Source organism: Sprattus sprattus, assembly GCF_963457725.1.
Source record: "Sprattus sprattus genome assembly, chromosome: 3".
NCBI classification, from domain to species: Eukaryota; Metazoa; Chordata; class Actinopteri; order Clupeiformes; family Clupeidae; genus Sprattus; species Sprattus sprattus.
The window spans coordinates 58,219,543-58,244,542 of record NC_137922.1 but is presented as its reverse complement, the minus strand read 5'-3'; the positions used below and the strand labels follow the sequence as shown (position 1 = coordinate 58,244,542).

General features: G+C 45.8%; 2 protein-coding genes across 2 annotated transcripts in view; both read left to right on the top strand.

The window, feature by feature from the left end:
* ank3b (ankyrin 3b) overlaps positions 1–25,000 on the top strand; it is a gene marked incomplete at its 5' end in the record, with an annotated part of 101,881 nt that overhangs the window by 58,513 nt on the left and 18,368 nt on the right. The window contains 10 exon segments of the mRNA XM_080833926.1: positions 12–236; positions 4,986–5,140; positions 7,004–7,215; positions 9,120–9,327; positions 10,388–10,484; positions 12,569–12,797; positions 13,320–13,445; positions 15,245–15,367; positions 15,933–15,959; positions 17,134–17,215. Coding sequence (XP_080690052.1) covers positions 12–236; positions 4,986–5,140; positions 7,004–7,215; positions 9,120–9,327; positions 10,388–10,484; positions 12,569–12,797; positions 13,320–13,445; positions 15,245–15,367; positions 15,933–15,959; positions 17,134–17,215 — 1,484 coding nt within the window.
* Positions 19,259–25,000, top strand: part of LOC308362047 (ankyrin-3-like) — a gene marked incomplete at both ends in the record, with an annotated part of 7,050 nt that continues 1,308 nt past the window's right edge. The window contains 2 exons of the mRNA XM_080834538.1: positions 19,259–22,393; positions 23,327–25,000. The exon at positions 23,327–25,000 is cut by the window's right edge and continues 1,308 nt beyond it. Of these exons, the coding sequence (XP_080690664.1) occupies positions 19,259–22,393; positions 23,327–25,000 (4,809 nt within the window). The remainder of the gene's footprint in view (positions 22,394–23,326) is intronic.

Sequence of the window (25,000 nt, the reverse complement as noted above, 5' to 3'; positions counted from 1 at the left end):
CGTGTCTCCAGGTTCCTGGTGAGCTTCATGGTGGACGCCCGCGGCGGGTCCATGCGGGGCAGCCGCCACAACGGCATGCGCATCATCATCCCGCCGCGCAAGTGCACGGCGCCGACCCGCATCACCTGCCGCCTGGTCAAGCGGCACAAGCTGGCGTCCCCCCCGCCCATGGTGGAGGGCGAGGGCCTGGCCAGCCGCCTGGTGGAGGTCGGCCCAGCGGGAGCGCAGTTTCTGGGGTAAGTGTCACCGGCGTTCCCCCCCCCCTGCCCTCGTCTCTCCGGGTGCTCTCGCTTCTTGCCCCCCCCCCCTTCTTGTCCCTCCTACAGTCACCGGCGCCCCAAAGATGAAGAGGAGAGTGTGTGTGAGAAAGAGGGAGAGAGAGAGAGAGCGAGAGAGAGAGAAAGAGAGAGATAATGAGAGAGAGAGAGAGAAAGAGAGAGATAATGAGAGAGAGAGGGAGAAAGAGAGAGAGAGAGAGAGAGATCCGGCCCTGTTCTGGGCCTAGTCGCCCCCCCCTTCTGCCCTCGTCTCTCTAGGTCTTATTCTCGCTTTCTTGCCCCCCCCCCGTAAAAGATAAAGAGGAGTGTGTGTGTGTGAGAGAGAGAAAGAGAGAGAGAGAGAGAGAGAGAGAGAGAGAGAGATCCGGCCCTGTTCTGGGCCTAGTCCCCCCCCCCCCTCTGCCCTCGGCTCTCTGGGTCTTCTTCTCGCTTCTTGCCCCCCCCCCCCCCCTTCTCTACGTGTCTCTCCTACAGTCATGCTTTATCTCTAACCTTCATCCCCATAGTTGCCCCCCCCCTCCACCATGCGTGTTCCCTCCTTCTCTCTGGAAAGACAGGTGTGGATTAAGAAAGCAAGACCCCCCCAATTGACCGCTGTAGTAGTCCAACTAGCCACCACAGACACAACCGCTACGCTAACACGCTAGCTAGTTTCTGTTGCATTTTGTTTATATACCATATATGGACATGCTTCCTGCAGGCAGAGGTCCCGCTTAATGGCCAGGTATTACACCCAGCACCTACGTGTGTGTAGCACCAGTGATGTGTAGAGAGGTATAGTTAGATATAGAATATAAAGTAGATTAGTTTCACACTATAATGTGTGTAATGGCAATTACTGCTCTTTAAAATACACGTGTTAGTCTGAGCTAAACAGAACGGAAACCACTGGAATGTTTTGGAGTTGAGTTGGGGCTGGTAATCACTTCCCAAAGCAGAATCAGAGGGCTGAGTGCTGAGTGTACGGCAGCTCTTTCAGTCTCTCCTCTAGAAGACTCTCAGATGCCAGCTGACTCCGGCACGGATGTGGCCCTGATGCAGTCCTGTTCTGGCCCTGATGCGGCCCTGTTCTGGCCCTAATGTGGCCCTGATGCGGCCCTGATACGGCCCTGTTCTGGCCCTGATGCAGTCCTGTTCTGGCCCTGATGTGGCCCTGTTCTGGCCCTAATGTGGCCCTGATACGGCCCTGTTCTGGCCCTGATGCAGTCCTGTTCTGGCCCTGATGCGGCCCTGTTCTGGCCCTAATGTGGCCCTGATGCGGCCCTGATACAGCCCTGTTCTGGCCCTGATGCAGTCCTGTTCTGGCCCTGATGTGGCCCTGTTCTGGCCCTAATGTGGCCCTGATATGGCCCTGTTCTGGCCCTAATGTGGCCCTGATATGGCCCTGTTCTGGCCCTAATGTGGCCCTGATGCGGCCCTGTTCTGGCCCAGGGTCAGATCCGCTCCTGAGTCAGTCAGCAGGTCCATCGGAGCTGGTCCATCACCCCTGCAGGAATGACAGCTGTGTTCTCTATCTTCCTCCCTCTCTGTGTCTCCCCCCCCCACCTCCTCCTCCTCCTCCACCTCCTCCTCCTCTTCCTCCTCCTGCTCCTCCTCCTCCTCTTCCTCCTCCACCTCCTCCTCCTCCTCCTCCTCAACCACCTCCTCCTCCTCCTCCCCACCTCCTCCTCCTCCTCCTCCTCCTCCCCACCTCCTCCACCTCCTCTTCCTACCCCCTCCTCCTCCTCCTCCTCCTCCACCTCCCCCACCTCATCCTCTTCTTCCTCCTCCTCCTTCTCCTTCTCCTCTTCCCCACCTCCTCCTCCTCCACCTCCTCCACCTCCCCCACCTCATCCTCTTCTTCCTCCTCCTCCTTCTCCTTCTCCCCTTCCCCCACCTCCTCCTCCTCCACCTCTTCCTCCTCCTTCTCCTCCTCCTCCTCCTCATCCTCCTCTTCCTCCTCCTTCTCCTCCTCCTCCTGCTGCGGCCGCACAGTAAGCTCCACCTGCCTCGTAAACTCCCCTCCGTCGGGGATGGCGAGAGGCTGGTTAGCCGAATCCTCCAGCTCGGCCCCCGAGGAACAAAATTTATTGGGTAGGAGTGTATGTTTAGAAACAAAAAAAAAGATGCCAACCCCCGCCGCCGCCTTCGCAGATCTTTTTTTTTTTTTTTTTAAGTATTGCTGTTAATATTATTATCGTAGTTACTTATTCTTATGATGATTATTATTTTTATTACCATAGTTTTATTTTTTCCGTTTAATTTCATTTTTAAGTTGGAGTCACCTCCCTAATTGGTTTTGTTTTGAGGCTTTCAGTGGACCGTAGGCGTTCTCTGAAACCTTCCCCAGATAAGTTGGCTTGGCGATTCCCCGGACTGCGCTTCCGCTTCCGCAGGGCATGATGGATTCATCTCACTGTCATGATACAGCTGACATCTTTGCCTCTATACTTTTGGACAGATTTATGTATCTGTTTATCTATTCTTAATTTTGTATTTATTGTTTTGGATGGTTCGGGGTTGGGGTCAAGTAATATGCTTTCTGTGTGTGAAAGCAATAATAGTTACAATGCTAGTTACAAAAATAGTTACAGTCGACCTTCCTTTACCGTAGTTGTCCGAAAGTGGACTAAATGCATACAAAATTGCATTTTTTTAGTCAACTAAAGACTCAAGTGTATCTGCATTAATAGAACTACCCTTAGAACTAGTTCTAGAACTAGATTTTTGACTGAGTATGATGAAGGCTGAAAGGTCATGAGGGCCCTTCGCACTCTGAACTCTGTGTGTCGGGTCTCCCATGGCAACCCTGAAAAAACATTTACTCAAGTCGGACATTCCGCAGTCTCTGGGTGCACAGAGAAGGTGTTACCAGTCGTCGGTCCCACGACTCACAGCACAGTCACCTAACCAAAACCTGTTTCTCCCCTAACACACTAACAGCAATATTCCTACAGTACAATCTTCCCTTCTCTGTTAGTTAATTAACAGTGGTACAGGAGTCGTTTAGTAATTAGAAGGTTGGAAGGTTGCTAGTTCGATTCCCCGCTCCTCCTTACCAAGTGTGTAAGTGTCCTTGAGCAAGACACTGAACCCCTAACTGCTCCTGATGTATAAAATGCAAAATCGTCTGCTAAATGTAATGTAATTTAATCTAGTTCATGTTACCAGTTGACGTTATTGACGGTATCAACGTTGGTCGTTTTGCTCAGGTTGTTCGGCCGTCACATCGCAGTTCGAATTCACAGGGAAACCATCGGTTATGTAACACTGTACCACTCTCTCTGTGTCGCCCCAGAAACGATCCGCTCCCATCCTGCCAGTGTGCGTTAGTCGCGCATGAATAACCCAATTAGAGTTTAGTCGTCGTGACTCGCACTGCAGAGTGTGCACAAACTATTTATTTTGAAACTCACCGGTTGTCAACTCTGTGTACCTCAAGCATACCTCTCTGCACAGCTGAGGCAAACACAGGCCTCTTTTAACTCACCCTCAGAGGGTTTACACAGCGCTCTCTCTTATCTCTCTCTCCTCCATCTCTCTTTCCCTCTCTGTCTGCCTCCATCTCTCTTTCACTCTCTTGCTCTCTCCCTCTCTCTGTCTCTCTCTCTCTCTCTCTCTCTCTCTCTCTCTCTCTCTCTCTCTCTCTCTCTCCGTCTTCCTCCATCTCTCTCTCTCTCTCTTTCTCTCTGTCTACCTCTCTCTCTCTCTCTCTCTCTTTCTCATCCTCCATCTCTCTCTCTCTCTCCTTCACCTCCATCTCCCTCTCTCTTTCACACTCGTCCGACACAGAAGCTGTGAAATCCACCTCTCAGGGAGGAGAAAAAAAGAGAAACCAGAACAGAATGTTCTCATCGCTACTCACGCAGCCAAACAGGTCACACACACACACACACACACGCAGCCAAACAGGTCACGAATAAAGCTGCGCTCTGTGTTTCACGTCTGGCGGCGTTAGAGGGGGAAATCTACGACCGTCCTATCTGCCTCCGTGCCGTAATCTTTTACTAGCGGTGTTAAAAGTTAATGTGGTTTCAGAGGATTTAGCGGGTTGCACCCCCAGCGCGGTTGTAGCAGGGAGGCTACGCTGTACTGCTGATCCCAAAGTGTGTTCAGTCTAATCCTGTAGATAAACAGTGTATCTGAATAATGCAGGAGTAAGATTTTAATACGGTGTAAATAACTAGTACCTGACTAAATTCACGCAACATAACTGGGGTTTAGACGGCCTGTATGTGGCCAGTGGTGAGGAGTGAGTGTGTGTGTGTGTGTGTGAGAGTGTGTGTGAGAGTGCGTGTGTGTGAGTCATTCTGTCACCGGCCCCAGCAGGCAGAGATGCAGGAGGGTTTATTTTGGCCCGGTGCGATTTGGCTAATCATGGCAAGACTGCTGTTGTGTGGTCGTATCCATGGATACCCCACAATTGGCATCAGTCATTCAGCAAGCTTCTATCTCCATCTTCATCTCCAGCTCATGGTCATCTATTACTTTATGGATGTGTGTGTGTGTGTGTGTGTGTGGGGGGGGTGTCAGTGGGGGGTGTCAGTGTGTGGGTGAGAGAGAGGGAGAAAGAGAGAGGCTATATGTGTGTGTGTGTGTGTGTGTGTGTGTATGTGTGTGCGTGTGTGTGTGTGCGTGTGTGCGTATGTGTGTGTGTGCGCGCTTGCATGTGTTTCGCTATGACGAGACACACTCTTAAACCGCTTCCGTGCTGTTTCCCCGACACAGACCCGTGATCGTGGAGATCCCCCACTTCGGGTCGCTAAGGGGGAAGGAGCGCGAGCTCATCCTGCTGAGGAGCGAGAACGGAGAGGCCTGGAAGGAACACCAGTACGACTGCAAGATAGAGGACCTCAACCAGCTCCTCAACGGCATGGATGAAGGTACACTTACACACACACACACACACACACACACACACACACACAACAGCATCAGTACGACTGCAAGATAGAGGACCTCAACCAGCTCCTCAACGGCATGGATGAAGGTACACTTACACACACACACACACACACACACACACACACACACACACAACAGCATCAGTACGACTGCAAGATAGAGGACCTCAACCAGCTGCTGAATGGCATGGATGAAGGTGCACACACACACACACACACACACACACACACACACACACACACACACACACACACACACACACTCCACACACACACACACACTCTGGGGTGTCTCTGAAGAGACCCAGAGGTGTACAGGATGGAAACGTCACGGCCATCAGCGTATTGTTTGGACGGTCAGTCACCCAGCTCCTGAACATCCTGGAATATGTGTGGGTTTGTTATGACATTCTCCGGCATTCCTGAATCACAACGTGCGGCTTCAGAAGTAAACCTCGTTTCTCCTCCGTTTCTAAGTAAACCACAGCACACACACGTCCCTTTTCCCAGGATCATGAGAGGCAATGCAAGATTCCTGGTATTTAACTGAAATTTCCCTTCCCTTAAAGGTACATTAAGGATTAATAGCTATTCGCTAAAGGTATGCTAGCAGCTAAAACTAACGAAATATCTTGAAATGTGCTGACGTTGACATTATAACAAACTAGTTACTCAACGACTGTCCTAACACAGTCAAACATCAATCATGTGCAACACAAGACTAAGCAAGACGGCAAATAAGCTACTTACTAGATCGGCAGATGGTAATCAAAGTCAGGTCGGCGGGCTGCGGCAGGCAAAACCACAGAACGCAGTTATATGCCTATTGACCCTGCTATGCCATTGGCACGGACGCAATTCTCCATATTAAAAGTCATTGTAGCGCCCCAATTTTTTTTAAGCTGTTATTTTAAGGTTAAACTGCTTATCCTAACCCTAATCCTGAAGCATAATTGTTGCATATTGCACCTCTAAGACACACACACACACTTACACACACACACACTTACACACACACACTTACACAAACACACACACACACACACACACAAACTCTCACACACACAAACACACACACACACACACACACACACACAAATATACACACACACACACACTACACACAAACACTACACGCTCTCACACACACACACACGCACACACACGCACACACACACACACAAATATACACACACACACACACTACACACAAACACTACACGCTCTCTCACACACACACACACACACACTCAGACAGGAGTTCCCCTTCTGACAAGCTCGCTAATGTCCTGTATCTGGTTGTCTAGTCTCACAAGCTCGCTAATGTCCTGTATCTTTGTGTAGTCTAACATACTCGCTAACGTCTCGTCTCTGGTCGTCTAGTCTGACAAGCTCGCTAATGTCCTGTATCTTTGTCTAGTCTGACGAGCTCGCTAATGTCCTGTATCTTTGTCTAGTCTCACAAGCTCGCTAATGTCCTGTATCTTTGTCTAGTCTCACAAGCTCGCTAATGTCCTGTATCTTTGTCTAGCTAACGTCTCGTCTCTGGTCGTCTAGTCTGACAAGCTCACTAATGTCCTGTATCTTTGTCTAGCTAACGTCTCGTCTCTGGTCGTCTAGTCTGACAAGCTCGCTAATGTCCTGTATCTTTGTCTAGTCTCACGAGCTCGCTAATGTCCTGTATCTTTGTCTAGTCTCACGAGCTCGCTAATGTCCTGTATCTTTGTCTAGTCTCACGAGCTCGCTAATGTCCTGTATCTTTGTCTAGCTAACGTCTCGTCTCTGGTCGTCTCTGGTCTTCTCTGGTCGTCTAGTCTGACACACTCATTTTTCCCCCCGCAGAACTGGAGAGCTCCGAGGAGCTGGAGAGGAAGAGGATCTGCCGCATCATCACCAAGGACTTCCCACAGTACTTTGCGGTGGTGTCCCGCATCAAGCAGGAGAGCAACCAGATGGGACCCGAGGGGGGGCACCTCTCCAGCAAGACCGTGCCTCTCGTCCAGGCCTCCTTCCCAGAGGGGGCGCTCACCAAGAAAATCAGAGTTGGACTGCAGGTCTGTGGACTGATGTACCTCAACAATAATATGTACCTTCATCTCACAGTTAAATCATTTATAATGCAAAGATGTCCATAATTACAGTATTATGAAAATAATACTGTATTGGGTGGTGGTCTTTGATCTGCAATGTTTGAGGGAATCCCAATGCTGCTTTGCTCAGCTCTTCCTCATTCTCTTTCCTCAGTTTAGTGTAATTGGGAGAAAAGAGCTTTAATTCAAATAGTTCCAGTTTAATTTAAGAGTAAATGGGTGGCAGTCTTGTGCATCCCTTAGCGCTCACCAAGAAAATCAGAGTTGGACTGCAGGTCTCTGCACTGATGTACCTCAACAATAATAATAATAATAATAATACTTTCAACTTATATAGCGCTTTTTCTAGGTACTCAAAGACACTTAGTGCACTGGACAAAAGTGTCTGCCAAATAATTTAAAGTTAAAACATCTTAAAAATTAAACATTAAAAACGTAAACATCACTCTGCCAGTGTTGGTATTGGCATTGTCTTCCTTCTCAATATTTCAGTTTTGTCCATTGCTTCCAGTCAGATGGAGATTGATAGGGTGTTTCCTTGTGTTGAGAAGTGCGTAATCCAATTAGCGCTCTGAGATTTAGCTCAGTTTGCAATAGTTCTCATTGTCTGCTGTTGACCTCGTAAAAGGCACCCATGCATCGAATGTGTTGTGTCTGTGCTGGTTATATGGGACGGTATGGCTGACTGGAGCTAAAGTTCAAGGTCAGACTGAAAGTCATGGAGTTGGGAGGCAGGTCAATGCTGTGTGGTTGGAGTCGGAATGGGGCGACAGTGGTACAGTTTAGTAATCAGAAGGTTGCTAGTCCAATCCCCTGTCGAATCGCCCTAATTGCTTCTCATATGCAGTGTGCCATCAGTGTAAAAAAAAATGTCAAACGTGTATACATCCTCGTAAGTCGCTTTGGATATAAGCGTCTGCGAAATGTGTATGTTGCTTTAGCATGTTTCCCTAATACCCCAGGGCATTGTTCGGCTCTATGCATTATTCTACTGTATTTTCTTGTGCAGTTGACATGGCTTAACATTTGGATCCCACTTGGACCACAGTTTGATTATCACAAACATCTGGTCAAAATTGAGTTTATCAATGCTGTGTGGTTGGAGTCTGAATGGGGCGACAGTGGTACAGGAGGTAGAGAAGCCGTTTAGTAATCAGAAGGTATCTAGTTCAATCCCCTGTCGAATCGCCCTAATTGCTTCTCATGTGTAGTGTGCCATCAGTGTAAAAAATGTCAAATGTGTATACATCCTCGTAAGTCGCTTTGGATATAAGCGTCTGCGAAATGTGTATGTTGCTTTAGCATGTGTCCCTAATACCCCAGGGCAGTGTTCGGCTCTATGTATTATTCTACTGTATTTTCTTGTGCAGTTGACATGGCTTAACATTTGGATTCCACTTGGACCACAGTTTGATTATCACAAACATCTGCAACTGTATATAAACAAAGCACAGGTGTTGATTATCACAAACATCTGCATCTGTGTATAAACAAACCACAGGTGTGGCATTGAGATTACAAGCAAGACACAGTGACTTTTTTATGCAGTGTTGACCTAACTGTAAGGTACACAGTGAGACACATGCTTGTCAAGCTCCTCTGAGTTAGGATCTGTGATCTGCAACGTCAGACGTGTAACATCATGTATCACCTTTTATATACATTCTTGCAAGCTTTAAAAATCACTGCTTTACACAAGTTGTGTATATGAATCTGTGAAGGTAATAGACTAACTGTGTAACATGCCGTGTGTCTGTGTGTGTGTGTGTGTGTGTGTCTCTGTCTGTGTCTGTGTCTGTGTCTGTGTCTGTGTCTGTGTGTGTGTGTGTGTGTGTGTGTGTGTGTGTGTGTGTGTGTGTGCCCTCCAGGCTCAGCCTGTGCCCGATGAGATGGTGAAGAAGACCGTGGGCAACAGGGCCACGTTCAGCCCCATCGTGACCGTCGAGCCCCGCCGCAGAAAGTTCCACAAGCCCATCACCATGACGATTCCAGTCCCGCCGCTCTCCGGTGAAGGCGTCACCAACGGTTACAAGGGTGACTCCACCCCTTGCCTTCGTCTTCTTTGCAGCATCACAGGCAAGTGGTTCACACACACACACACACACACACACACACACACACACACACACACACACACACACACACTTTGCAGTATCACAGGCAAGTGGATTTTCTGTGGAAGGGAAAGAGATGGGAAGATCTTTAAATGTTTCAGTAGTCAGCAGTCATAATGGTCTCCAATCCACATCGATGTACATTCATCTCACTGTTATATCATATATAATGCAAAGATGTCCATAATATCAGTATTTTAAATAATGTATTGGGTGATGGACTTTGATCTGCAATGTTTGAGGGAATCCCAATGCTGCTTTGCTCAGCTCTTCCCCATTCTCTTTCCTCAGTTTAGTGTAATTGGGAGAAATTAGCTTAAATTCAAATCGTTTCAGTTTAATGCACTTTGTAATCAGATCAGGTTGAACAAAGCCACTGTCGGAGCCCCTTGCCTAAGCACGTTGCTCAAAGATTACCCACACATACCTCCCTGACCACCTTAGGGCTACGCAGACGCTGGACTCCTTTAAAACTGGACTAAAAACATTTTTATTCAGGAAGGCGTTTTTGGCTTTGTGACAAATCACTGTCATTAAGTTTTCTATTCTGCTTATGTTTACTAGTTTTATTTTTTTATTTTTTTATTACACTTTGTTTTTACTATGTTGGCACTCTGAGATTCTTTTGAATAAAGAGTGTGTTACAAATAAAATGCATACTTATTATTATTGTACATGATTACAATCATACATACATGATTACATACGTACATACAGTATATACAATACATACATACATACACACACACACACACACACACACACTCATACATACTCACACACACACACACACACACACACACACTCATACATACTCACACACACACACACACACACACACACACTCATACATACTCACACACACACACACACACACACACACACGCACACACGCACACACGCACACACGCACACACACACACACACACACACTCATACATACTCACACACACACACACACACACACACACACACACACACACACCTAGCCCCGTAGCACTAACAGTGAGCTTCTGTTTCAGGCGGTACCTCTCCAGCACAGTGGGAGGACATCACCGGCACGACCCCGCTGACCTTCATGCACGACTGCGTGTCCTTCACCACCAATGTGTCAGCCAGGTGAGCCCCTCTGACCTCTTGACCTTTGTCCTCTGACCTCTGACCCGGAACTGAACATACTGCCTTGGAATCCAGAGTAATCCAATGAGAAGCTGCAGGTGGAATATCACGCAAAGGCCTATCAGGACAATTGGCTGTCCTACCTTAGACCATACAGTATGTCCCCCGTTAAATTACCTGAGACCATATATCCCTTATAAAATACTCCACATTTTTATAACCAGTCTTTCAACTTTTAATTCAGCTGTAGACCAAGAACTACTGTTAGAGGACATTTTTTTTTCCTCTTCAGTTGATTTTGAGGAAATCACAATGGGGTTAAACTGAAGTGAAACCTGAACGTGCGTGCTCTGTGTGCTTCTCCGACAGGGTAACAGGAGGTAGAGAAGTCGTTTAGTAATCAGAAGGTCGCTAGTTCGATTCCCTGTCGAAGCGTCCTTGAGCAAGACACTGAACCCCTAATTGCTCCTGATGTGCAGTGTGCCATCAGTGTAAATGTGAAATGTGTATGGGCCATTCTACCGAATTCGTGTAATATGCAGTCCCTTAACAATAAAAACTATTTACAAAACAATTAGGTATTTAGGCATAGATATTTAATTAGAAAATGTTATGGTCTATATAAACCCAATGCATTACATGAGATAGTGATAAGCTAAATATATACAAAATCATCATTTATAGGGTACTTTCTATTGGGAAGTAGCTGTCCCCAACCCTGACATCTAAATTTCAATGCCTTTAAATAACACTTTTCAATTTTTTTAGATTTTTTTCAATGATTTCATTTGAAAGATCTTTATGATTGGGTTGAAACAGAACTTGGAATATTTAGATTTATTGTGGGTTTAATTTAAAAATCAATTTTCTATACTCAAAAAATCATGTCCCTAGTTTTCATGTCACTACCGAAACACAAGAGTTTTAGTCCATTGGCTGAGCCTGTGTTTTAGCCACGACTCTGCATTTTTGACCATGCAGTGACACTGCATCTCTGTCCCTCATGGTTGAATGGTAAGTAGCTAAATCCCATAGTTTTTATATAAATGTGTTCCAAAGTCTGAAAATCGACGTGTAACCTTAAGAATTGTCACTACCGAAACGCATGTTTTCTTCAATTAAGTAAACCTTTTGGGGTTTCATGGAAAATCTTATGTTTGTATGTGTGTTCACCTCTTCAAAGATGTATTTGCATGCCGTGTGCTTGTTAGAATTCTTTATTTATGCTTAAAGTTAGCTAGAATTGTCACTACCGAAACAGTCACTACCGAAACATATGGTAGTGACCTGATGATTTCAGTAGTGACAAAATGAAATGGTAAGTACTTCAATCCCATAATTTTTAAATAAATGTGTTGTGTGGACTAAAGGGCGGCCCAGAGCACCTTTTGGAAGATTTTGGGAGAGAAATGAACATCCATCCAACAGTGCAGTCACTACCGAAACACTGAATGTCACTACCGAAACAGTGCAGCACTACCGAAACACAGGATGTTTTGTAAAAAATTAAGTATATTGAGTAATCAACTAAATTGTTAAGATACTGATTGGATTAATGTATGTTCAATTTCATCAATGAACAACTCTGGAATCAATATGATCAGTATTTTGCATTGTACAAAGAAATATTGCACTTAGATTTTGATGAATTGTATAAATTGAACTTGAAAGTTTGGTAAAAAATTCATTTTTATGAATTTCATTGTAAAAACCTTCAAGAAATATTTGTAAAAATACTCTTCAGAGAAGGGAAGGAAACACAATCTGAACAGGTCAATAATAATACTTTTTTACTATAGTAAATGTGATGTTTCGGTAGTGACAATTTTTGGAAGAGGTAAAACATTCCAACACATTCTGAAAATACAATATAAAAATTGACTGTTCTTTTACTAGATAAGTTTTCTTTAGATATGGTACAATATACATACGGACAAAGTTTTGGGAATAAAACATAAAAAAAATCAAAATATTTCCGACCTGACTTTGCACCAATTCGGTAGAATGGCCCGTATACATCCTTGTAAGTCGTTTTGGATAAAAGCGTCTGCTAAATGAATAAATGACTAAATGTTCTCCGACAGGTTCTGGCTTGCGGACTGCCACCAGATCCCCGAGACGGTGGGCTTGGCCACGCAGCTGTACCGCGACCTCATCTGCGTGCCCTACATGGCCAAGTTCGTGGTGTTCGCCAAGATGAACGACCCCGTGGAGTCCAGCCTGCGCTGCTTCTGCATGACCGACGACAAGGTGGACAAGACCCTCGAGCAGCAGGAGAACTTCGAGGAGGTCGCCCGCAGCAAGGACATCGAGGTATGTGACGTGTCATTGGTGGGACTTGTGAATAAACTGACACATTGAGGTATGTCCTACTGTATGTCAGTGGTGGCACTCGTGAATAAACAGACACATCGAGGTATGTCCTGCGTCCATGGTGGGACTCATTTGCTCGATCAGGCCTTGAATAAACTGACACATTGAGGTATGTCCTGTGTCAGTGGTGGGACTTGTGGGCTCAATCAGAATCAGGTTTTATTGAAAGAAGTGAAGGGATATATATATATATATATAATAAACTTGAATAAACTGACACATTAAGATATTGGGGGGCAGGTCACACATGGTCTCACATTTTAGCAGTGAGTTGATTTTTTAAATGGAGTAAACATACCTCCTAATTACTCTCTATTACTCTCTCCACTCCAACCATGTTCAACAAGTGGAAAAATCAAAGTCTGTTCTTGATCTCAAAGTTGTCCGTCGTCGCAGACAAATAAAATTTCGCCATTAATCAATGAGTTCCTTTTCCTGTCATTCTCTGAATTATTTCTATAGGTTTTGGAGGGAAGGCCCGTCTACGTGGATTGCTATGGCAACCTGGCTCCTCTGACCAAAGCCGGTCAGCTTCTGGTTCTGAACTTCTACGCTTTCAAAGAGAACCGTCTGCCATTCTGTGTGAAGGTGAGGCATTATGGGATATTTTAATATGAGTCAGAAGTAATGTAAGACAATTCATTTAATTAGTATGAGGGTTAGTCACACACACACTATACAATGTCAAAAAGGGGTTTTACCTAGAAAATGGGTGGGTTATTAGGTTCAGTTTAAAGCTTTCTGATTGGATGGAGTCAGGTTAGAAGGGAGCATTTGATTGGTTACAGGGTCAGCCCTTCTGCGTGAAGGTGAGGCATCTTAAAACCCTCATCAACCAGATCAGTGGATTGTTTTAGTGGAAATACCTCCTTATAATATAAAGCCTTTATCTCCTGTACGATACTATACCTATCCAGAAGCACAGACAGGTTTCTCTATGCCTCGAATATCCTGATCCTTTATGCCCAGCGATTGGACTGGATTGTGATTTCCAAAGGGAAACTAGTTTGGTAGGGTCATTAAGTGCGGTAATTAAACTAATGTAATTACACACAGAAAAATAACCCAGGCAGCTCAGACAGGTTATAATATAAAGCCTTTATCTGCTGTATGACTCAGATACTATACACACCTACTAGAGGCGACAGTGGTACAGGAGGTAGAGATGTCGTTTAGTAATCAGAAGGTTGCTAGTTCGATTTCCTGTCGAAGTGTCCTTGAGCAAGACACTGAACCCCTAATTGCTCCTGATGTGCAGTGTGCAATCAGTGTAAATGTAAAATGTGTATACATCCTTACAAGTCGCTATGGATAAAATGTAAAAATGTAAACCTGCAACACCACTATGCCTCGAATATCCTCATCCTTTATGCCCAGCGATTGGACTGGATTGTGATTTCCAAAGGGAAATTAGTTTGGTAGGGTCATTAGGTGCAGTAATTTAACTAATGTAATTAAACACGGAAAAATAAACCAGTCAGCTCAGACAGGTTTAAGGAATTCCTTCTTCTGCGGCCATGAAATGTTAAAGACTGTGTCTATTAAAAGCAATCAGTCAAAATCTCATTAGTGTAAGACCAAAATCACGTCATAGATGTCAATGTTATTTTTAGCACCCAAACTTGTTAAACGGCAACATACCCTGTAGTAGACTGTGTGAGTCACTGGTCTGCTGAAGTTTGAGATTCAATTCAATTTCAATTGTATTCAATTCAATTTTATTTATATAGTGCCAAAACAATAAAATTGTCTCAAGGCGCGTTACAGAGCCCAGTGCCGTCAAAATATACGTGTTTGTCTTTGCTATAAATTAGAAATATTTAACACGTTAAAAACGCAGTTAACACAGTTTTCTCGGTAATCCATTATTTCAAGTCTTAAGAAGAAAAAAACGATTGATCTCAGCAAATTGTGAGATTAATTCATGTATTTGATTGACAGCACTATCTTATATTTATTCATTTGGCAAATGCTTTTATCCAGAGCGACATACAATTGCATAGCAACAATAATCCTTCTGTAAATTGGGAGACCTTGGAGAAATCTAACTCTAAAAAATATCTAGGTGCAAACAAACAGCTTTCTTCCCTTTGGCCGATGTTTGGTTTCTGTTTTCATTTCTTTGCTGTGTTGTTTTTAGAATGCACTGTTTTAATTGCTATTTTTGATTGTTGTTGTGACCATGTTAAGCACCTTGAGACCTCTTTGTATTTTAAAACTAATTTTCCGACATTTTGTGGACAGACAAAATGAGTTGGTAAGACCTAGGAAATATTGTGTTTCCTGTTTCAGCCCTGAGAAAATGAGGGTAGGTAGGTAGAGATTATCCCTCTTTGTGTGCTATAAAAATAAAATCCATTATTATTATATGTTATTATTATTATTAGGTCAGAGACAATGGCCAGGAGCCTTGTGGACGTCTGTCTTTCCTTCGAGACAGCAAGCCTTCAAAGAGTGTCCCTCAGACGGCGGTTTGCAATTTAAATATCACACTGCCAGCGCTCAAGAAGGTAAGTGGGCGTCTTCATGTGTCTTCCTCGTCATACCATGCCATCATCATCATCTACAGGGAAGGGGACAGGAGTGTTTTCAATAGGGTTTTAAACAAAAAAAAACTACAAAACCAACAGCCAAAAAAACTACAAACATGACTGAAACCGCCCAAAGTGTGTCTTTTATCTGTTTCGAGGTTTTCCTCAAGTTGATTTTGTTGTTTCTTGGGGGACCGTTCCTCTCTGAATCAGCCATTTTATTTTTTCCGCGAGCCTCATGCTTTTGGCTGCAGCTGCTGTGGCTTCAATCTGTGGTGGCTTCTCTGTGCTATGCTATGAGTGTTGGCTAATTCGTTTGTTTTTCCTGCCGGCTTTATGTTTTAATTTCCTGAAATATTTGGTTTCAAATGTTTGTTTTATTCTTTCCTTTTTGCGGTGGCTTGGGTTGTTTTTATTTATCCAGTGCGCTCTCTCTGTCGCTCCTTTCTTTTCACACCCTGATGTTTCTTTCTCCTGCTTTCCCATTATGTTATCCTTTTACCTCCCCCTGTTTCTGCAATGCATCTTGGGAACATCGCAACAGGATATGGATTCAGATCCTGAGGAAGAGGTAAAGCACACATACGCTCTCATCATCATCACTACCGACCCGTTTGCTTATGTTGTAGTGGCTTCTCTCTTGGGGAACTCTATGGTGGGTCTCCATCGCTCAGCATAGGCTCCCATTAGAATACATGGCTTCTCTCTTGGGAAACTCTATGGTGGGTCTCCATCGCTCAGCATAGGCTCCCATTAGAATACATGGCTTCTCTCTTGGGAAACTCTATGGTGGGTCTCCTTTGCTCAGCATAGGCTCCCATTAGAATACATGACTTGGGGAAGCTAAGCTAATAAGGCTTACCAGCTTAGCAGTATCTTATTTTACTCCTTAGCAGCTTTAGCATTCATCTGGCAAGTGATATGGCAATCATTTTTTTAGTTGCCCATTGTCTCCTTTCGTTCTGGATGGATTTTGCGATAGAGAATAAAGTGCTTAACGTTACCAGTACAGCAATGTACAGGTATATATACTTCATGTGATAAATATGATCTAGAATTCTCTCAAATTAAATAGCATTTTCTTACAAAATCAATTAACATATGGCTTAAGAATATAGTGATATAGTATAGAGTGTCTATGTAGCATAGTTGTTGATGTCTGATCTAACCAATCAATGTCTCTTTACTGTTTTGTGGGCCAAAGAATCCATTAAAGGAAATCAATGTAGTATTGATCTCCCTCAGTGAACTAAAAGGTTTTATTTGGCTGACCGCTCATAGTTTATGTAAGCCAACAGAGGACATATAATGATAAATGATAAGGTTTGTAAACTCAAGTATACATTTTATGGGATGAAGCTGCTAGATCTTATGACTTGTATAAATTGGCTTATTAATAACACTGGTCCTACTGCCCTGTTTTTGAAGGAAACTATTATTTCTGTTCATACCAACACTCACACACAGTACTATTTCAGTGGACCACACTTGCTCCCTGTAAATCTTCGGCAAATGCCTTTGTCCTATAATCAAATACTCCACATTTTTTTCTGTGGACCGTAGTCCCTCTTACATAACCATGAATATCACAAATTTTCATTTTAAGTCCATTTAAAACAGACTGAATAGATGCAATAGATTTTTGAATAAGTAGATCTAAGGAGTTCGTTTATAGTGTATGGTCAGTTTATCGAGCAATAAAGAGAGAGAACTGATAGGACTTCTTGTTGTTGTTGTTGTTCCAGACTGAAAAACCAGAAAGACGTCACACCTTTGCTTCCCTAGCCTTACGTAAGCGCTACAGCTATCTGAGTGAGCCTGCCACCAGTGAGTGTGTTGATGTTTTCACTAACTTGTTTTCGGGAAAAAACTAATCATTTGCCTTTACATAATCAATTAACTAAATTAACATGTATTAACTTACTCAATAACCCATAATGTTATGTAGACTATGAGATCATTGATGAGATTATGAGATTATTGATTGTGAAATTATGAATAATGTAGTAATGCCAGTTCACACATACATTATATATATGTTTTATCTGCACATACTCACCCTACATAAGTCCACATGCTTGTTTTTTTGACATGGTATTCCCTGCATGAGGTGTTGTTATTTTAAGTTGCTGTGCCGTGCCTGCCCACTTTGAAAGATTCTTTTGTTTGTTTTTATTTTTCTCACTGGCAAGAATCGACTTTACATTCTACAACATCCTGTGGGATATTTACTCTGATTGACTGTTTCCGCGTTTTGGAATCCGCTGTCAAAGGAAAAATTCCACTTTTCCGATTATGTTCGTTTGTTTGTTTGTTTGTTTGTTTGTTTTGACAGAAACAGTCTTGCTCTTTTTGGCTTTTGTGATTGTGCGCCGTTTTTATTGATTGAGGTTTCTTCTCTTGACGAGAGTTTGCATGTAAGGTCGCAAGAAGACGTTCAGGTCCCCCACTGCTTGCACTGACTAGCCTGTCTTCAAGGTGACTCAGTTCTGCATGCCACGTGGAGTTATTATGGGATGCAAAACCTAGTCCTTGAGCCTGTGTTTTGCCATAATATGTTGCTTTAGAATCAAACGCAAGGAGGCTTGTATTTCAGTATTTATTTCTGTTTTTGTCAGAACGCCCCAAACCCATTGGGGGCTGACAACTGGACTTTCAGACCAAACAGATAAAAGGCACTGTACTATTTTTAAGCAAAGAAAACTGAGACAGTGAGTGACAGATGAATGTAGCACATCAAAAGTCAAAAGAGACAAAATAAGTTCTTTGGTTATTCTGGGTTTCTGTGCATTTGTCTGCATTTTTTCGTTCCTTTATTGAGTTATTTCTTTCATCATCATAGACATTGTGTTGCTGCGTGTGCTTTGTTGGGCTTCCTGAGTTTCGTTCCTAAGTTTCGTTCCTTAGTTTCGTTCTTAAGTTTCGTTCCTAAGTTTCGTTCGTTGTGCGTTCTTTGTGGACCATGGATCACCCCCCTTATCATTTCGCTTCATCTCCTCCCTATCCATCTGACCCCCAAAACCAACACTTCATCAAACTGTTGTTCTTTCTCCTTTTATAAGACAAAGTCAAATCACTGACCTATTTTTATTCCTCTGGTCTCTCATTCTTTTGTTGATTTTCTGTTGGATTTAATTTTGCTACTTTAAAGAAACAGTTGAACGAACTACAACAAGAACACTGCCTGGTGGTTACGCTCACAAACCTGTCTTTTCAACAAGATCTTACCAGGCGTGGTCGGCTGCTCCGATTACAGTCCCTGGGCAAGCAAACCGTGGATTGGGTTCCCTCCCAAGCTCACCTACCCCCACCCCCTCTGCTTCTCCATTAAAGTCCGTCTGGTCGATACCGTCAGCATCGCCAATAAAGTCCGCACTGGGAGCCTCCTCCAACGTATCCCCAGCCAAATCAGTTTGTGATGCAGCCTCCCCAATCCGATCGTACCGAACTATTGCATCCCCTATCAAGACTGTTGTGCAGCAAGGGCAGTACCCAATGCCAGTCTCAGCCAGCCTCATGTCCTCGCCCATTAAAACTGGCACGGACCCAACTTCAGTTAAAGCTCTCGCTGCCACGCTTTCCTCAAGAGCTTCGCCCGCCGCCACGCAAGTCGGCTCCATGCACGATCGATCTGCCATTTCAATGACCCCCCCTGACTCACCCAAGTCGACTGTGAATATGTACAGTTCCAGTTTACCGTTCAAATCAGTGCTATCTTCAATGGCCACAGCTCCTTCAGTAAAAACGATATCAAGTTTGTCCACAGGCAGACCTCCTGCCGACACGGTATCAGCACCAAAACCAACCCTATTCACCTCTGCCTTGTCCTCACCAGCTAAATCATCCACAGTTGCAGCCTCAGAAACGGCCATGCTTAATGGCTCTGTCTCACCCATCAAATACCCATCGTCCTCCACTGCACCTTCCCGTGTCCTCACGGCGGGAGTTCCCAGCAGCCTGCAGGAGAGGATACTCGCCACGACGCAGGCAGCTACGTCGAGCGTCACCGCTGCCATCGATGAGGCGGAAAGGTCGTTCAACTCCTGCGGTGCCGTGAGTTACAGCACGCTTAAATCCATGTCCCCCTCCCTTAGAGCGAATGTGGCCAGCTCTGTTTACTCAACGCTTAGATCCCACACTGCCGCCTCCACCACCACCACAATATCCTCCAGTACCATTACAGTACCCGTGTATTCCCTTGTGAATGTGCTACCGCCTAATCCACAGCTGCTGCAACAACACCCCCCAGAACCAATGTCAACAACAACATCAGACAGATCGGCAGCTGCACAACAACAAACGCACACTCCTGCCCAGTCCTCTCACACTCCCCCCAGATCAAAGTCTACCTTGAAATCCTCACTGTTCCTGTCCCCCACGTCCCTCAAAGCAAACACTGCCCCCTCCTCCTCTTTGTCCCATAGTCAGGAAATACTCAGAGATGTTGCCGACATGAAAGAGGATCTGATGCGAATGACTGCCATCCTTCAGAGCGAAACCAGTTCTGCGGCTAAGTGCTATAAGTCTCAGGCAGCCAAAGAGGCAAAGATAGAAGTTGACGAGGAGCCTTTTAGTTTAGTGGAAAAAGTGAAAGAGGACCTGGTCAAGGTCAGCGAAATCCTCACGAAAGATGTGCTGAGCGAAGCAAAAGCTGCCGCCAGAGAGAGGACCACAGAGGAGGAGTGGGAAGAGTTTTCAAAAGATGAAATACAAGATGCCAGACAGAGTGCGTTGAGATCACTGCCCACGTTCGACCCCACACTCCCGGTTCGGCCGCAATCCGTGCCCGACAAAGATCTCAATTTAGCCAAGGTGGTAGACTACTTGACGTACGACATTGGTGCTAGCTCTCTGTCCAGAATGGCCGACGCCAAGTGCAGATACGAAGAGATGAAGAAAGACGGGGAGGAGAAACAGAAACGTGGGTTCAAGCCCGAGCACAAGCTCAAAATGCCACCCTCGGGTATGCGCTCCTCCCCCTCGGAGAAAGACTTAAGCAAACTAGCCGATTCCTACACGGGCACCGACGCTATCCTCGAATCCCCTGACGATTTCTCCCACGAGCAGGACAAGAGCCCCCTGTCAGACAGCGGCTTCGAAACGAGGAGCGATAAGACTCCCTCCGCACCTCAGAGCGCCGAGAGCACAGGGCCCAAACCTCTCTTCATAGACGTTCCCATTCCTCCCGTCATTACAGAGACCCGAACAGAGGTGGTACACATACGGAGTTACGAGCACCCAGATGACCTTTGCGAGCCCATCATGGAAGAGGCGGCATCAGGAGCAACTGCTGCTGCAGAGGCGTTTGCACCTACAAGCCTAGGGCCAGAGCCGACGGTCAAAACCTTTCAGCTGAAGATGAACGGCGGTGAGGAGGATTCCCTCATGAGCAAAAGCATGTGCCTGACGACGGAGGAAACCCATATCACCACCACCACACGGATGGTGTACCACAAACCACAGCTAACCGAGGGCAGTGGCGCCGGAATGGAGGAGACTATGTCGGTCAGAGACATCATGAAAGCATTCCAGTCGGGTCGAGACCCTTCCAAAGAATTGGCCGGCCTATTCGAGCACAAAGCTGCCCAAGATTCGATAAAAGGAGACGAGCTGTCTCCACGTTTCCTCGATAAAGATGCGAAAGGGAAGCCCAAGGTGGAGAGGATAATCGAGGTTCACATAGAGAAGGGCAACACCTCGGACCCAACCGAGGTCATAATCCGAGAAACTAAGAAACATCCAGACTACCGCAGCATGAAGGAATTACTCGACCGAGCCGAGGGTGATTACGAGCTGATGCAGGAGGAGGACGATGACTTCGCCGCAGAGGAGACACTACTGCCTTCCTACTTAGACACCTCGAGAGTCAACACTCCAGTCTCCCAGGAGGAAGACAGTCGCCCCAGCTCCGCTCAGCTCGTGGCTGACGACTCTTACAAGACACTGAAGCTCCTGAGCCAGCACTCGATAGAGTATCACGACGATGAGCAGTCGGAACTGAGGGGGGAGTCTTACAGCTTTGCCGAGAAAATGCTCCTCTCGGACAAACTAGACATTTCACATTCTGATACAGAGGAAGCTGGAGCAGACCAGGCCCGTGGCTTATCAGCAGAGGGTCATGGGGCTGAAGGTCATGGCTATAGCGAGAGAGTGTCAGGCTCTAGGAAAGAGACTCTTCTTAAGTCCAAGGATGGGTCAGACAAATCCGGTAAATTCTCTTCAAAAGATGAGCCATATGACAAATTGACCGTGTTGCATTACACAAACGAACCGGGCAGCCCCAAGCACGCAGTGTGGATGCGTTTCACCCAGGACAGGCAAGACAGAAACAGAGAGAAGCTCATATATGAAGATCGCTTGGATCGAACTGTGAAGGAGGCAGAGGAAAAACTGAGCGAGGTCTCGCAGTTTTTCCGTGACAAAACAGAGAAACTGAACGACGAGCTTCAGTCCCCAGAAAAGAAGCCTACCAAGAGGGTGCCGAGAGAGACTCGGTCTGGGCCCAGTTCCATGTGTAGTAGTCCGGAGAAAACACAGCAGAGGAGGGAAGCAAGTAGTGGCGAGGAGTGGGCTAGGGGAAGTATGAGAGAATCCTCAGTTGGGAAGTTGTTCGGAAGCGAGAGGAAAAGTGCCAGCGTCCCCAGTAGTCCAGAGAGACGTTCCCAGATAGAAACCAGGGAAGAAAAGTCGAAACAGGACAGTGAGGCACTACCAACAAAAGTCCCACCTCCCGTTGCAGTTAAGTCCTCCAAAGTTCCCAATTTTCCCAGTAGTCCAGAGAGACGTTCCCAGTTTGACACCAGGGAAGAAAAGTCGAAACAGGACAGTGAGGCACTACCAACTAAAGTTCCACCTCCCGTTGCAGTTAAGTCCTCCAAAGTTCCCAGTTTTCCCAGTAGTCCAGAGAGACGTTCCCAGTTTGACACCAGGGAAGAAAAGCCGAAACAGGACAGTGAGGCACTACCAACTAAAGTTCCACCTCCCGTTGCAGTTAAGACCTCCAAAGTTAGTGCTTTTAAACAGAAATTTGAAGCTGAGGCACAAAAACAAGAAAAAAGTGCTCCTGGATCACCTAAGACCCCAAGGAAACAGTTTCAGGAGAGTAAGCTACCAGTTTACCAGCCTTTACCAGAGTCAAAAACAGCAAAAAGTCCCTCAGAGAGGGAGAAAACCTCACCAAAAAATACAGATATCGATAAAAATAGGGGGTCTATAGAACCACGTCCTGATGTCAATAAATCTGGAATATTTGCCACTTCCCCAAAACAATCAGTTGAACAACCATCTAATAAAAATGAAGCACATTCGAAAGCTCAGATGCACATGCAGAGTAGTAGTGTCAAAGCTTCAGGCACTGGCAAGGAAGAGAAAGGAACCTTTGAAATGCGTAGAGATAAAGATCACTTACCTCAGAGCAAAATGCATGAGCCATCAAAAAGGGACAGTGGAGTTGATATTCAAAGTGCCGCAACCTCTGAAGGCAAAATACTGCAAACAAGAACTGATACAAGTACTTCTCCTTCGAGTGCTAGCAAAGTTTCTCCAGCTGCCGCATCCTCTGAGGGCAAAAGACTGCAAACAAGTACTTCCCCTTCTACAGCCAGGAAAGTCTCAGATGGTGCTGAAAGTGGTGACACGCAATCAAAGACACTCAGAAAAAAGGCTGAATCTCAAATTCCTGTACGCACAAACGACACAAAAGTTAAGCAAGACACGACAGTGAAACAACAGCCAGAGAAGGGACAGTCACAGATACCCACCCAACCTAAAACCAGAGTCCAGGGTAGATCTGAACTAGCTGGCCTAAAGTCCCAAGAGTCCCTCACTGATGCTGCTGCTTCTGGGGAGGGCAAAGAGAGAGCGACCATCGTTACAACACGAGAAGGTTTTAAAGGTCTTAAGTCCTTGCCTGTGTATGTAAGTGTGCAACCTGGGAAGGGAGACTCTGGAGGCCAAAATGGCGGCCATAAAAAGATCTCCCCTTCTGAAAGCCGAACCATTTACACGGTAAAACAGAAGCAGGGCACACCCCCCCAAGCTAGCCCAGACGACGACACCTTAGAACAGGTGTCTTTCATAGATAGCTCTGGAAAGAGTCCCATGACTCCTGAAACCCCCAGTTCTGAAGAGGTCAGTTATGACCTCATGTCCCGAACCCCAGAGGCCCCCAGTTTCATGCCGGCTCATCCCAGTCCGATCCAAGAGGTGACGGAGGAATCGGAGGGCGAGGAACGCGGAAAAGCCTTTTCGTTCAAAGAATCTCCGTTGGAGAGGCCGAAAACCATCACTGTGGTTGCTGAGCCGAGTAACGGCAACGCTGGACTGGTGGCTAAGGCCAGGCGAGTAGCTTACATAGAGTTTCCCCCACCCCCGCCCCTGGAGGAGCAGCCCCGACCCCCCGAGCCTAAGGGCTCATCCTCAGATGCTGATACAGAAATGATGGAGGTAAACCTCCAGGAGGAGCACGATAAGCATCTTCTTACTGAGCCAATCATCAGAATTCAGCCCCCAACCCCTGTACTCCCAGGTACCGAAGAGAGTAGCTCGAGCGATGATGAGTCCGTTTTTCAACCCATTCGTTCAAAGAAATACAAAGTTAAAAAAGTGGACGAGGAGAAAAAGGACAAGGAGTCCAAAACCAAAAAGCAGGACAAAAACGGAAACCACAAAGAACCCGGCGTTAACGGCACAGGAAAAGGAGATGATGATGACTACGAGCAAAATGGGAATGACCAGTCTCTGACGGACTGTTCGATAGCAACGACAGCGGAGTTCTCGCATGACACTGACGCGACCGAGGTAGACTCTCTCGACGGCTACGACCTTCAAGATGAAGATGACGGCCTCTGTGACCTAAACGCCAAGCCGTTCACTTTTGGAAATGATAATCGAAAGGACGTGTGGTCGACGGACACAATGCCTAGGCCCAGTGACCGTGTCTTTAGTCAAAATAAACTCGAGGTCATCGAAGAAGAAGAAGCTAATGGAAAGAGCGATCCATTTGACAAACAGTTTGAAGAAGGAAAAGAATGTGTAAACATTGAGAAACAATCGAAACCAGACGGACATTCAGACACGTACTTTAGTTACAAATTAGAGGAGGAGTTTAACACTCCTTTCAAAACAGTTGCGACCAAAGGTTTGGACTTTGACCCTTGGTCCAGCAAGGGGGGAGACGATGAAGTGATTGACGCCAGAATAAAAGACGACGAGCCCAGGCCCTTTGGGTTAGCCGCAGACGACAAGTCTCAGGGCACGTCTCCCGACACGACTCCCGCTAGAACCCCGACAGACGACAGCACCCCGACAAGCGAGCCTAACCCTTTCCCCTTCCACGAAGGGAAGATGTTTGAGATGACTCGCAGTGGCGCAATTGACATGAGCAAGCGGGATTTTGTTGAAGAGAGACTGCAGTTTTTTCAGATCGGTGAGCATTCCCACCAAGGGAAGTCGGGTGGTGGGGAGGGGGCAAGAACGTTAGAGACAGCCATGCCCGAGGCAAGGGGGGAGAAAGATCAGTTTCATGCTAGCACTGCCACACTAGCCTCGTGTAGTATCATTCAAATTACAACTGACAGACGGGACACGACATTCAGTAACAACACTCAGGAC